Raw genomic sequence first — 14786 nt, 5'->3', positions numbered from 1 at the left:
ACCCCCTTTTCAGTTCTTACACAGAACCAACTTTCCAGCGGTTCTTAAGAGAATCTAAGAGATCTAATATATATTGCAATGGCAATACGATTAGACGTTCTATCCCTCTGATATCTCCAGTCAGTGAAACACATCACAGCCTTGTTACTAAGACCTTATCTCCATGAGTATTACACTAGCAGACAGCAGAACAGAATAATGAGTTGTCCACTTCAAAACAGTAATATTTGGAAGTTTCAGCACATTGGAGGTAATTTCTGCTGTTTCATCTTCATGCACAGTAGCATTTTTCTTTCACGTCATACACATTTATTATTCAACATCAGGCAAAATATCCTTAAATATGGAATAATTATTCATATGTGAACAAGTTTCATATCCCTTATGTGTCCCTAATCTTTATTGTGTTTTTTTTTCATCCTCCATTAAGATGATTAAAAATCTTACTTGCTATGGGCACACCATTTGTTAGCCAGCTAATATTAGGTTTGGGGTTGCCATTAGCTCTGCAGATCAGGGTTCCGTCCTCTCCAGGAGACAACACAAGGTTTCTAGGTGCTGTGATCCAGTATGGAGCAGCTTTGGTCAGGAAAGAAAACACAACAATCATCAATGTTACAAGTCTCCACTCAGAAGGTCAGTACAGTAGCTATAACTGGAAAAAATGCTGATTTTTATATCTGAATAATTTACTGGTAAAATCATGTTTTGATTAGCTCATGTTACAAGTGATACAAGCCATTAGGCTGTTAAATAGATGGACAATAAATCATAAAGAATGCATAGCTATCTACGTTAAAATTTTCAAGTAAACAAAATGTGATTCTTAACTGAATGGAAGTAAATTCGATTAATACACATCAGTGGCTTTAATCCTAATCTGTATTTCTAAAGACAGCAAAAGATAACAGACTCTGGCTTCTGTAAAAGGATTAGTACAGTAGCCTTTCTAATAAGTTTTGAGGTGTCCCTGGTCCTCAGGCCACCCATAGAAGAGGAAGAGAGGGACTGATAATAGGTGAAGAGAAAAGTGCGAGCGACTCAGGCGGGTGAGGGAAGAGAAACAGATTTAGGGTGAAAACCTGACTCCACTGAATCAATGCAAAAACTCCCAGTGATTTTAATGGGGTCAAAATTGAATCCTGGTTGGCTGACAAACACAGAGAAAGAGAGAGACAAAATGGACAAGAGATGATTTCCTTATAAGAAAAATAACTTCTATATGCCTATCAGCAGATTCTTTGCAGTAAGTCTATGCAAACTGCATATTTGTCACATTTTGTATAAAAATAAATAAATAAATAATGCATTTGTATTAGTGGACACAGGTGCATGGAGAATTTATCTTTTTATTTTTAAAAAGGAAGTGGATGATATCCACAGAACCATCATGAACCAAACAAAGTCAACATCAATGTAAACTGGTGTCAAGAGTTGTGCACAAACACTAGCAGCTTACTTAAAAGAAGAACAGGAGGACTTGTGGCACCTTAGAGACTAACAAATTTATTAGAGCATAAGCTTTCGTGGACTACAGCCCACTTCTTCGGATGCATATGCATCCGAAGAAGTGGGCTGTAGTCCACGAAAGCTTATGCTCTAATAAATTAGTTAGTCTCTAAGGTGCCACAAGTCCTCCTGTTCTTCTTTTTGCGGATACAGACTAACACGGCTGCTACTCTGAAACCTTTCATTACTTAAAAGAAGTGACTGATTTGCCACGTGAGGAATAATCAACTCTCATTAGCTAATTCAAACAAAAGCCCTCAGGCACACTTCAAATACTAACATATTTGAAGTGTCTTTAATCCCAGGGCTATAATACCACTGGACAGATAAAACTTAGTAAAAATTAGTTTGGTAGAACCAGAAGAAGGGGCTATGAAAAAAGAAAGAGAGAAGATGGGAAGGGGAGAAAAAGGAAAAGAGAAGGAGAATGGGGATGGGAGGCAGAGGAGGATGAAGAGAAGGAAAAGAGAAATGAAGAGAGAAGGACGAGGAGTAGGAGAAGGGAAAGGAGCAGTAGAGGAAGTGGGGGAGCAGTCTCTTATGATGCTGAAAGAAAGCCTAGACTAAATTTACCACAGGTACCAGTTAGTATTGTATTAATGGAATTCTTTCTAAGGCAGGGGTTCTCAAACTGGGGGTCATGACCCTCAGGGGTCAGCCTCCACCCCAAATCCTGCTTTGCATCCAGCATTTATAATGGTGTTAAATATATAAAAAGGGGGTTTTAATTTATAAGGGGGGGTCACACTGAGAGGCTTGCTATTTGAAAGGGGTCACCAGTACAAAAGTTTGAGAACCACTGTTCTAAGAGATAGCTTCAATTTAGCACCACAGAGCTGTTTGGCAAAAAACCACCATCACTAACATGAGGCCATCATAAAAATTAAAGACTAGACATGGTAAAGTCTGTCTTGTGGGAAACCTCAGGCGATTTAATGACTATTTTTACTCAGTTTCTTTTACATGTATTCATCCTTGTAGATATTTACTGTAATATATTTTCCTGATAAAATACATTACTATATAACCTTGCATTGGGATGCTGACATTGTAAAATTTGGGATTATTTTAGCATTACCTTTGACAGTTACTGTAATGGTATGGTGAGTGGAACCTAATGGATTTCTTGCTACACATTTGTATTTTCCAGAATCAGCTTCAGAAACCTCTATGATTTTGAGAGTTTTCTTAAAATTTTCAAAAAATGTTCTGTTGATGGGCAGTTCTCCACCTTCTTTAATCCAGCGGATAACTGGTGTGGGTCTGGAGAAAGAAAAACACGGAGGAGATTAAAGAACTGGGGAAAAAGCGAGGTTAAGAGTTCAATCCATTAATTTTTCTTGTTTGTATTGTAAAGATAATTATTGTCCTGAGAACTTTGACCTGGGTTTTTGGGGATATCCAACAAATCTGGAACATGTTCCAATGTTACTCTGTCATTTCCAGTAAATCGTAGAGTCATTAACATCAACAAACTTCCTTGATTTAATAATTACAGAATACATTTTTTTGAATCAATTGCAATTTACAATCCTTAATGACTCTAATAAAAGATTCAAATACATACGTGAATGTTCTTTATCTAAGCTATGATTATTTATTTGTGGTGGCAATTTGATGTTCATATTACTTTAGAAGAAGAATTTACTCACCTTGTAATGATGGTTCTTCAAGATGTGTCTCCCTATGGGTGCTCCACAGGGGGTGTGCTCACGTCCCTGCACTGCTGATCAGAGAATTTTGGCAGCAGTCTCCATTAGGTCCGCACATGCACGGTCTCCCCTCATGCCCTGCCTTGAGGCTAACCAGTGCACACGGGCTAACCCACCTCAGTTCCTTCTCTACTGCAGAGTCATTGACAAGAACTCCAAAGTAGAGGGGAGGAGGATGGGTTGTGGAGCACCCATAGGGACACACATCTCGAAGAACCATCATTACTGCACTGTTGTTCTTCTTCTTTGAGTGGTGTCCCTATGGGTACGCCACTGTAAGTGACACCTGAGCAGTATCCCTGCTGGAGGGTTGGGGCTTCGGAGTCGGGTCAGTTACAGATGACAGTACTGTGGAGCTGAAGATGGTATCGGAGGACAGAATCCCCAGTGATTGCGTAGTGTTCTGTGAAAATAAACTGACGGCCACATCGCTGCTCTACAGATCTCTGAGATAGGGACATTCTTGAAGAAGGTGACGAATGAAGAGATCGACCTCATGGCGTATGCGCAAATAGTATCTGGAGATGTCATGTTGCAAATCTGATAACTTTGTCTAATGCAGCCTGAGACCGACTTAGAGAGTCTCTAGGCTGATATTGCTGAGCCTTGGAGATTTCTGCAATAGAGAGGAACAACTTCGGGGACTTCACAAAAGACTTTGTTCTATCCAGGTAAAAGGCTAGGGCCCTCCTGACATCTAGTGTGTGTAATATAGCCTTCCTATTGTCACAATGAGGCTTAGAGTAAAAAGTCGGGAGGTGAATCATTTGGTTCACATGGAATGGGGAAGTTACCTTAAGGATGAATTTTGGGTGTGGCCTGAGTGTAACCTCATCCTGAAAGAATATCGTGTAGGGGGAATGTGCCATCTGAGCCGCTATTTCTCTTATCCTCCTAGCCAAAGTGTTTGGTATCAGGAAGGTCATCTTCACTGACAGGCATGTAAGCGAACAGGTGGTCCTGAGTTCGAAGGGATGTCTAATCAGGCCTTTCAATATGAGGTTTAGGTCCTATGTAGGTGCAGAATGTCGGGGTTGTGGAAAAAGGTTAACTATGCCCTTGAGGAATCGTTTAGTGGTTGGTGTGATAGCACTGAGTACCCTTCTACTTGTTGGTGGAAAACTGCTATAGCCACTAGGAGGACCCTGAGCAGAGATATTTACTTCTTTTTTTTTTTTTTTCTTTTTTTTTTTTTTTTTTTTTTTTTTTTTTTAATAGTCAGTACATAATGTAAGATGTTTGGAAAGGTCATGTATGTTGGGGAGATTTGTTGGGAATTGTACCAAATCCGAAACCTGGACCACTTCTGCAGGTAAGTATGGTGTGTTGAGGACTTTCTACTGTGTAGTAATACCTCTTGTATCTCCATCGAATAGGAGTCCTCTATGTGTTGAAACCATGAAGCAGCCAAGCTTTGAGGCAAAGAATCTCCAGGTTGGGATGTAGAGTGCATCCTTCATTCTGTGAGAGGAGGTATAGAGTGTATCGGAGAGAGATTGGTGGGCATGTCATGAGTTGTGACAGGTAAGGTGTAGTGGGGAGGCTGCCCCACTCCAGGAAAAAATCCGTTAAAGAAGGCCAGAGAGGCTGCGCAGATGGGCAGTCAATAAGAAAGGGCCTGTGGGCAGTCAATCAGGACCTATATAAAGGCTGCAGCACAGAGGGAGATTAGTCTCCCCCTAACCAGCAAGGGAGGAGGACTGGCTCCTCGTAGAAGGAGCGGCACCCTGCTGAGCACTTCAGAGCACTGCTGGGCAGGGTAGCAGGGCAGCAGGAGCTCTGGCTGACTCTGCCAGACTGCAAGCCTTCAAACAAGGGCTGAGTGGGTGCTACGGCTACGGGGAAGTGGCCCAGGGAAAGCAGGCAGTGACGGGGAGTGGAGGAAGGCAGCAAGCAGCTGCTGATCAAGGGTCCCTGGGCTGGGGCCCAGAGTAGTGGGTGGTCCTGGGTCCCCTCCTCCCCCCTTACACCGCACCTTGCCACGTGGGAGCATGGCCCATGGACTGCACCTTGTCCTTGAGGTAAGGGACTAGACTTTGGGGTGGCAGGTGGCCATGAAGACAGGTGTGGTCTAGGACTACTGATATGCCCCCGGAAGGGGGGAGAATGGAGTGGTGGGCACTGCCGGAGGGCCGTGTCCTGAAGAGGGCTGTGTCCAGATAGCAACGCATGTCCCGGTGGTGGAGACAACACATCAGAGCAGACAACGGGCAAGACACCAGTAAGCAGGAGACGCTCCAAGGCTGGAAGGAGTTAATTCCCGGAGCAACCAGCAGGAGGCGCTGTGGTGGGGAGTCCTGATCCCATTATATAAGGGTACCAAGTCTGTCTCCTTCCCTTTTTAACAGAACTTTCGACAGTAGGAGTGTAGTGGGGACCTCAGGAGATCATCTAGTCCAACCCCCTGCTTAGAGTAGGACCAATCCCCAAATAAATCATCCCAGCCTGACCTTAAAAACCTCTAAGAAGGAGATTCCACCACCTCCCTAGGTAACCCATTCTAGTGCTTCACCACCCTCTTAGTGAAATTTTTTTTCCTAATATCCAACCTAAATCTCCCCGACTGCAACTTGCGACCATTACTCCTTGTTCTGTCATCTGCTACCACTGAGAACAGTCTAGATCCATCCTCTTCGGAACCCCCTTTCAGATAGTTGAAAGCAGCTATCAAATCCCCCCCTCATTCTTCTCTTCTGCAGATTAAATAATTCCAGTTCCCTCAGCCTCTCCTCATAAGTCATGTGCTCCAGCCCCCTAATAATTTTTGTTGCCCTCCGCTGGTCTCTTTCCAATTTTCCCCACATCCTTCTTGTACTGTGGGTCCCAAAACTGGACAGTATTCGGAGTACGGCCACTGGGGTTGTGGAACAGAGCCTGGTGGGGGTGCCCAAGGCTGGCCATACCAAGGCTATACTTAAGGAGCCTCTTGGTAGTGGGCTCTTAGGGAGCATAGGAGGAATAGTGGGAAACAGTCTCCTCTGGCTTGCTGTCTGACTCCTCACTTGAAAGTGGGGGTACATGGCAGGGTACCAGAGAATACTCCTGCCTCAATAGGAGACTCAGTCTGAAGTCCCGGTGCCGAGAAGAGAAGAGTCTGATACGTCAGATACCTGGAGGTCTCTTGAGTGCCTAAATACCGGTGGTGCTGACTGACCTGGTACCATTGGTAGTACAGAGGGCATCGGGGATCTTGCTTGTATCCACTGTTCTAGTGCCAGATGGGGCATTGATGATGGTGCTGAAGGTACACTGCATACCGGCAGCGTCTTTTTACTGGAGTGTAGTTTGCTCCTATCTTTGTCAGTCATTACTGTTGACTCGGTGCCTGTGCCCATCAGGTCCTTAGGCAAGTCAACGATATCTGCCGCTCCAGATCTTCATGAGCCATGGATATTGGGCTGGAATTGTTTCGGTGTCAATGATGCCATATGTGTCGGAGATCTTTTGCAGATAGCTTGGGGCTTACTCTGGGGACTCACTGCTCTCTTTTATGATGACTTACGAGAGGGGTCCCTGGCTGAACACTTCAATCCACAGTCATTTGATGTTGAGGGTTGTGTGGCGGGCACGTCTGCCAGGTGACTCTCGGCACAGGTCCGAAGATTGGAAGGCTGCTTTCATGAAGATCATTTTCTATCTCAACTCTCTGTCCTTTTGAGACCTGGGTCTAAGTTACTGGCAGAGACCACACTTCTGTGGGATGTGGCCTTCCCCAAGGCATGGTATGACATGAGAGTGCTTGCCTGCCACTGAGATAGCCTCTTTGCAGGAGGTCACTTCTTGAAGCCTGGTGAATCAGGCATATCCCATTGGGGAAAATAAAGTCTCCTTTTTTGACTGGGGTATAGAAAACAAAAAGAAAGACTACGGCTAAGACTAAGGAGACTACTAGGAATGCTAAAGAAATTAATGATAGCAAATGGGCTGCAAATGGCACCATCTCTTGCCAGGGACAGTTGAGAAGGAACTGGGGCGGGGGGGTAGCCTCATGGTGGGGCAAGAGGAGAGACAGGACACAGGACGTGTGCGGGCCTAACAGACTCTGCTACCAAAGGTCTCCGGTCAGTAGTGCAGGGATGCAAGCCGGATGCAGTGGAGCACCTGTAGGGACACTACTCAAAGAAAAAGGTAGCTTCCAATAATATCACATATATGCAGCATCTGTCTTCTTAAACTAGGGTGACCAGATGTCCCGATTTTATAGGGACAGTCCTGATACTTGGAGCTTTTTCTTATACAGAAGCCTATTACCCCCAACCCGATTTTTCACACTTGTCATCTGGTCACCTTATATTAAGCAAACCCATAATATTTGTTGTACTTTATAAATTATACTATAGCAGGCCAGAAACCTTAAATTTTTCACATAAGAAATTTCCAAAATGAAAATCTTTGAAAATTTTCATTTCATTTTGACTTAAAATGTAATTTTCTGTGTTTTTAAGCCAAATAGCAAAAATGAAATGCCATTTTAAGTTAAAACAAAAAAAATCATGTCATAAATGTCAATTCAAAACAAAATATGTTCATTTTGACATTTCCCATAGGAAGGTAGAAATTTTTCATCTGAATTTATATTTTCCTGTAAAAAATGTCTATTTTGACAAAACTATATTTTTCGGAGGAAAAAAAATCAACTACTGTGTACACCCAGGAATCATTTCACTGATACTGAAATTAAGGCACCTCTGGAGTGGTTTGTGACAGCTGTTTAAGGACCCAACCCCACAGGAACTGTTTGGCAAAACCATCATTGACTTCAACAGGAGTTGTTAGTAGTAGACCTAGCAGCACACTGCAAATATCTGTTTTACCAGGGATATTGTATCTTACTGAAAGTGCAGGAAGAATTTAGTTAGGCCAAATGAAGTTACCTAACCCTAAATTTGGCCTGGCCAAAAAGAAATATTAACACCCGCATCTTCTGTAAAAAGTGTCACATAATTTTAACTGGGGAGGGCTTCAGTTTTAAGTCTCATCCTACAGACCGCAACTGTAGCACAACTATATCACCTAACACCATTAAAGGGCACTGAGTCACAGCTGACTCAGAAGGAAGAGTGATACTTATTTCTTGTAAGTCTCCCATCTGAGCACTGACCAGGCCAGATCATTCTTGCTTAGTTTGTGAGAGCTGATCAGATCACAACCGGCATTACTCTGGATAAGGACCATAGTGCCAATTCTTGGCTGTACTCCAGACATTTTGTGCCCATGGCAACCCTACCAGACAGATCTGGCTCACCTTCATCAATAGAGGGAGGATCTTCGAGTAGTACAGAGCCACAGTATTAGTTTTGATATCATCCACTCCTCGAAAGCTGGTTTAAAGGAAATGGACAGAGCAAAGGAGACATAGCAGGCCATTCCTGTGCCCCACCAAGGCCATGTCTACACTACAAACTTTGGTCGATACAAGTTACTTTGCATATAGCTGCTGAAGTTTGTATATCATTTGGGCGAGTGCATACTTGGCTGTTTATGTCGGTTATTGCACATACTCACCAGGAATACTTGTGTCAATGCAAAGTGTGGTGCTCCGTGAGTAGGTATCCCAGTGTGCCACATGCCGCTATCCAGCACAAACCTTTTAGGAAATTTTTGCCTCATGTTGTGGGATAGAAATGACTTGCTCAGGCATCTCTGGGAGACGGATCAAGTTCCCACCACTGCAGCAATGAGGTTACTGACTGCAATGGGACAATAGACAGCATGCCTGCCCCAATTTTGGTATCAGCCCACCTTGCCACAGAGTACAACAGAAGGGGCTACTTTTCTATGGTTATGCAAGCACTGGTGGATCATCAGGGAAGCTTCACTGATATCAATGTGGGCTGGTCAGAGAAGGTGCATGACGCTTGCATCTTTAAAAACACAGGACTATTCAGAGAGCTGCAAGCAGGGATTTTTTTTTTCTTGACCAGCAGATTATCATTGGTGATATTGAAATGCCAACAGCGATTCTGGGGGGCCCAGCCTACTCCTTGCTCTCCTGGTTCATGAAGCTGCACACTGGTGACCTTGACAGCACCAAGGATTCAACTGCTGGCTCAGCAGGTGCAGAATGACAATTGAATGTGCTTTTGGTAGACTGAAGGGACCCTGCTGGTGTTTACTCACAAGATTGGGTCTCAGTGAGGAAAACATCCCAATGTGTCCTGCATAATATCTGTGAGGCAAAGGGGGGAAACCACTGCCAGGGTAGAAGATGGAGGTTGAGTGGCTATCTGCTGAGTTTGAACAGCCAGACACAAGGGCATTTACATGAGCCCAGTGTGGAGCTATACAGTCGAGAAAGGATTTGAAAGAGGACTTTAACGGTCAGGCACAGTAGTGTTCTGTGCTGAAGTGTCCTCTGGTCCTAGAGCTTTGGGTGCTGCTAAGGATTGTGTAGTGCTAGCTGTACATTTATAAGTATGACCGGATGTTTTCCTGAAGCTATGAATTAAATGGTACATGCTGTAAATCTACAAGTACTGATTACTTTGTGTATGAATTCTGCAATATGTGTTGTGAACTAATAAAGATAATTGTATTATCCAAAAATAGAACTTTATTGAGTGGGAAAAACAGTGCAGAAAAACAATGTGGGGGAAAAAACCCCTAGACAATGTAACACAAATGTTTAACATAAATTAAAGGGGTGGAACTTTAACACTGGAAAGGGAGGTAACATTTCTGTCCATTTGAGTGCACACATGCAGTCCGTTGTGGCTACACACACCAACCCTGGTTCTCACGGGTCAACGTATGTGACGCTGTTCCTGATTTTTGTTGTTGTTCCCCAGCTTGGAGTGGTAGGGGTAGAGATGCGGCCCACAATGCCATGTGGGGGGTGCAGGAAGCAGTGACTATAGAGTTCTCCAAGGACTACCCAGGGTGGGAAATCTTGGATTTTTGGACCTGTAGGTCAGCCAGGGACTGTAGCATTTGGGTTTGCTGCCTGAAAAGACCCATCATAGAATCACAGAAATGCAGGACTGGAAGGGACCTGGAGAGGTCATCTAGTGCAGCCCCTTGCACTAAGGAAGGCTCAAGTAAACCTAGAACATCCCTGACAGGAGTTTGTCCAACCTCTTCTTAAAAACCTCCAATGACGGGAATTCTACAACCACCCTTGGAAGCCTATTCTAGAGCTTAACTATCCTTATAGTTAGAGAGTTTTTCCTAGTATCTAACTTAAATCTCCCTTCCTGTAGATTAAAGCCATTACGTCTTGTCCTAACTTCAGTGGACAAGGAGAACAATTGATCACTGTCCTCTTTATAACAGCCCTTAATGTATTTGAAGATTGTTATTAGGTTCCCTTCAGTGTTCTTTTCTCAAGACTAAACATGCCCAGTTTTGTTAACCTTTCCTCAGAAGTCAAGTTTTTTAAACCTTTAATCATTTTGGTTGCTCTTCTCTGGAATCTTTCCAATTTGTTCACATCTTTCCTAAAGTGTGTTGCCCAGACTTGGACACAGTACTCCAGCTGAGGCCTCACCAGTGATGAGTAGAGCAGGACAATTACCTCCATTTCATACACTCCAGCTGATATACCCCAGAATGATATTAGTCTTTTTTGCAACTGCATCACACAGTTGACTCATATTCAATTTGTGATCCAATATAGCCCCTAGATCCTTTCCTGGAATACTACCACCTAAGCCAGTTATTCCCCATTTTGTAGCTGTACATTTGATTTTTCCTTTGTAATGGAAGTACTTTGCACTTATTTTTATTGAATTTCATCTTGTTGATTTCAGACCAATTCTCCAATTTGTCAAGGTTGTTTTGAATGCTAACCCTGTCCTCCACAGTGCTTGCAACTCCACCCATCCTGGTGTCATCTGCAAATTTTATAAGCATACTTTCCACTCCATTATCCAAGGCATTAATTAAAAACAGTAGTGGACCCAGGACTAAACTCTGCGGGACCCCACTAAATAAATATGCCCTGCCAATTTCACTTTGAACCGTTGATAACTACTGTTTGAATACAGTTTTTCAACGAGTTCTGCATTTGCCTTATAGTTATTTCAATTAGATAACATTTCCCTAGTTTGCTTATGATAATATAATGTGGGATTGTGTCAAAAGCCTTATTTTAATCAAGATATATTTACTGCTTTTCTTCTATCCAAAAGGCCAGTAACCCTCTCAAAGAAGGAAATTAGGTTGGTTTGGCATTCATTTTTTCTTGACCAATCCATATTAGCTATTCCTATTATACTCTAGGTGCTTACAAACTGATTGTTTAATCATTTGTTCCAGTATCTTTCCAGGGATTGAAGATAGGCTGACTGGTCCACAGTTCCCAGGGTCCATTTTGTTCCCCTTTTTTAAACAGAAGTATTATGTTTGCCCTTCTCTAGGCCTTTGGGACCTGACCTGTCCTCCAAGAGGTCTTGAAGATAACAGTTAATAGTTCTGAGGTTGCTTCAGCTAATTCCTTAAATACCCCAGGAAGAATTTCATCAGGCCATGTTGACTTGAAACCATCTAACTTATCTAAATATTCTTCAACCTGTTCTTTTCTCTATTTTGGGTTGCGTTCCTTCTCTCTTCTTGTTAATATCAATTGTGTTGAGTATCTGGTCACCATTAATCTTTTAGTGAAGACTGAAGTAAAATAGGCATTAAACACTACAGCCCCTGATGTTATCAGTTATTAGCTCTCCTTCCCTGCTAAGTAGAGGATCTACACTTTCCTTTATCTTTTTCTTGTTCCTAATATATTTAAAAAACCTCTTCTTACTTCCTTTTATGTCCCTTGCTAGATGTAACTCATTTTGTGCCTTAGCTTTTCTGATTTTGTCCCTATATGCTTGTGCTATTAATTTGTACTTCTTCTTATTCATCCATGTTTTCACTTTTTGTAAGATTCCCTTTTGATTTTCATGTCATTAAAGAGCTCCTGATTGAGCCATTATGGCTTCTTACTATTCTTCCTATCTTTCACATTGGAATACTGTAGTTGGCAGTTGTGCCTTTAATACTGTTTCCTTGAGAAATTGCCAGCTGTCCTGAATTCCTTTATCCTTTAACTTTTCTTCCCCAGGGACCTTACCTACTAGTTCTCTGAGTTTGTTAAACTGCTTTTTTGAAGTCCATTGTCCTTACTCTGCTGATCTTGCTCCCCTTTCCTTAGAATCCTTCAGGAGCACAACCAGTTCCTCCACTTTCTGAAACAAAAACTTGTCCCTAGTACATTCCTAAAACTTAGAGTCATAGAGTTGAGAGCCAGATGAGACCACTAGATCATCTAATGTGAGCTCATGTCTATCACAGGCCACCAACATCACTTAGTACCCACACTCCAAACCCAACATTCAAAATGAGACCAAAGTATTACAACCCACAGGAGACTAGACTACTATGAGCCACAGCCAGAGAACAAGGGGCACCGGTACTTGAGGCCCCACAGTGGCAAGGAAATGGTTAAATGCGATATACCCAGACAATCCTGGCAAATGACTCACACCCACATGCTGTAGAGGGAGACGAAAACCCCACAAGGTCACTGTTAAACTGACCTGAGGGAAAATTCATTCTCTACACCACATATGGCGGTCAGCGAGACCCTGAGCATGTGAGCAAGAATAAGCCAGCGAAGCACCTGAGAGAGAGAGAATGCACTGTGCCACTTCAGAGCCCTGCCCTACCCTACTCAATGCCCCATCTCCAGCCATGGCCATCCCTGATGCTTTAGAGGAAGAAGATTAAAAAAACCCTCCTTGAATATGTTGGATAGGGGGATCTTCCAGACCCCTGCTGGTGGCTGTCTGAACCCTGAAGCATGAGCTTTAGGAACTTAAGAGATAAATTGAAAATGAACCCCAGGACTGTAGAACCCTGCCTCCCATCATACAATTGCACTTATTGGACATTATGTCCTGGTACATTTCCCTTTCCTTGTCCTGCTGGGATTCCTGGGCCTTTCCCCTGTCCTCTTTCCGTCTCCATGCTGTCAGTCATACTGGCCCTCCAAGCCCTTTGTTCATAGTCTGATGCAGCACTGGTTTGTAGGATCTCTCTGAACATGTCTTCTTTCTCCTCCTCTCAGGGTCAAGCATTCTGGGGATGTGGAGGGGGCACCCCTCAAGGCAATCATAGCAGAAGCTGCTGATAAAAACTGAGATGTACCAATGGATTTACAGTCACAAAAGAAAGGGAAAGATAAGTTTCTAAATTCCCTTTCCTCAATCCCATAAACAATTTTAATAAGAAATGCATACTGACACTTCAGCTTTAGAGCGCCTTGGACCAGCCCCAGCCATGGTGAATATGGCCTGCCAGGGGCCGGGGGGGAAGGATTTTCTGATACTTGAAGTAATAGCATTTCAGTCCCTATTCCATGGGTACTGAGTACAGGGCAATGGCACTGAATATAACTGCTCTACAGCCAAAATGCTTCTGAAATAAATGTAGTCAAACTTTACTAATTCTGGGTCACTGAGAACGAAAATGATGCTGAAAATTGTTGATTGGCTCTAGTTTTCAAGATATGCTATTGGGTCAGTATATACGACCCTTGACTTGGGAATGGCGGAGGATAAGTGAGTTATAAAGGGAAGGGATCTCAATTTAAACCAGAAATGACTAAAATACATCTTTGACTGGATCTATGAATAAATCTATGACTGGGTTTGGACCGTACTTGCTTTTTAGGCAAAACAATGAATGATGCAATCTGAAGCTGGTATTGCATCATACATTATATGAATTGCATCATGTTATTCCTAGAAGTCATGGATGAGGCAATCATAACGAAGCTTACATCACTCTGCTGAACAAATTGCCCTATATCAGCTCTAGAAATCATACAGTGTCGTGCTCTCTTATTTGTCAGTGTTTGATATGGCAAAGGGACACATTTCTGTTTAGCCAAAGTGAGCAGAGATGCCTCGTACTTGTGTGAACAGTACAGATCACTTCTGCTATGTTTGTGGTGAAGTGACTTTTGCATCACAAAAGCGCAGTATAACCACTTTGGTTAAGAAAGCCTATCACCTTTATTTTGGCTGCAAAATTGGAGATCAGGACAAGAGGTAGGCCCCACACATAGGCTGCAACACTTGTGCAACAAATCTTCGCCAACGGTTGAACAGGAAAAGGAAATCTATGCCTTTTGCAGTGCCAATGATTTCAGAGAGCCAACAGATCATACCAGCAATTGTTACTTGTTACTTCTGCATGGTGCCTCCAGTTGGGAAAGATGTGTCAAAGAAGAAAAAGTGGACTGTGCATTATCCAAACATTCCATCAGCTATACGCCCAGTACCCCACGGAGAAGGACTGCCGGTTCCTGATGCACCAGAATCATCCTCACTTGAGTCAGACGAGGAAGAGGAAGAGGATGAAACTTCTGGTCCTGAACCATCAGTGTCACAGGACCCACATTTTCTCCCATCCCCCACCTCTGAACCACACCTCATAACACAAGGTGAACTGAATGACCTTGTCAGGGATTTGGAACTACCCAAGAGTAAGGCAGAGTTGTTGGGCTCCAGACTACAGCAGTGGAATCTCCTGGCAGGTGACGTTAGGGTTTCCATGTTCCGTGACCGTCAAAAGGATCTT

At 43.1% G+C, this 14786-nt stretch overlaps 1 protein-coding gene across 42 annotated transcripts in view; it reads right to left on the bottom strand.

Moving 5' to 3' along the window:
- The window catches only part of NRCAM (neuronal cell adhesion molecule), a 300157-nt gene that overhangs the window by 94988 nt on the left and 190383 nt on the right, over positions 1–14786 (bottom strand). For all 42 annotated transcript variants that reach the window (XR_010590368.1, XR_010590369.1, XM_065556848.1 and 39 more), the window contains 2 exons: positions 2588–2772; positions 448–579 (listed from right to left, as the gene is read on the bottom strand). Coding sequence is in view for 40 of the 42 variants with exons in the window: in XM_065556848.1 (XP_065412920.1) it covers positions 448–579; positions 2588–2772 (317 nt within the window). In the remaining 2 variants the exon portion in view is untranslated. The remainder of the gene's footprint in view (positions 1–447; positions 580–2587; positions 2773–14786) is intronic.

This window comes from Chrysemys picta, chromosome 1 (genome assembly GCF_011386835.1).
Source record: "Chrysemys picta bellii isolate R12L10 chromosome 1, ASM1138683v2, whole genome shotgun sequence".
NCBI lineage: Eukaryota > Metazoa > Chordata > Testudines > Emydidae > Chrysemys > Chrysemys picta.
This window is presented reverse-complemented; position numbering and strand designations above follow the sequence as displayed.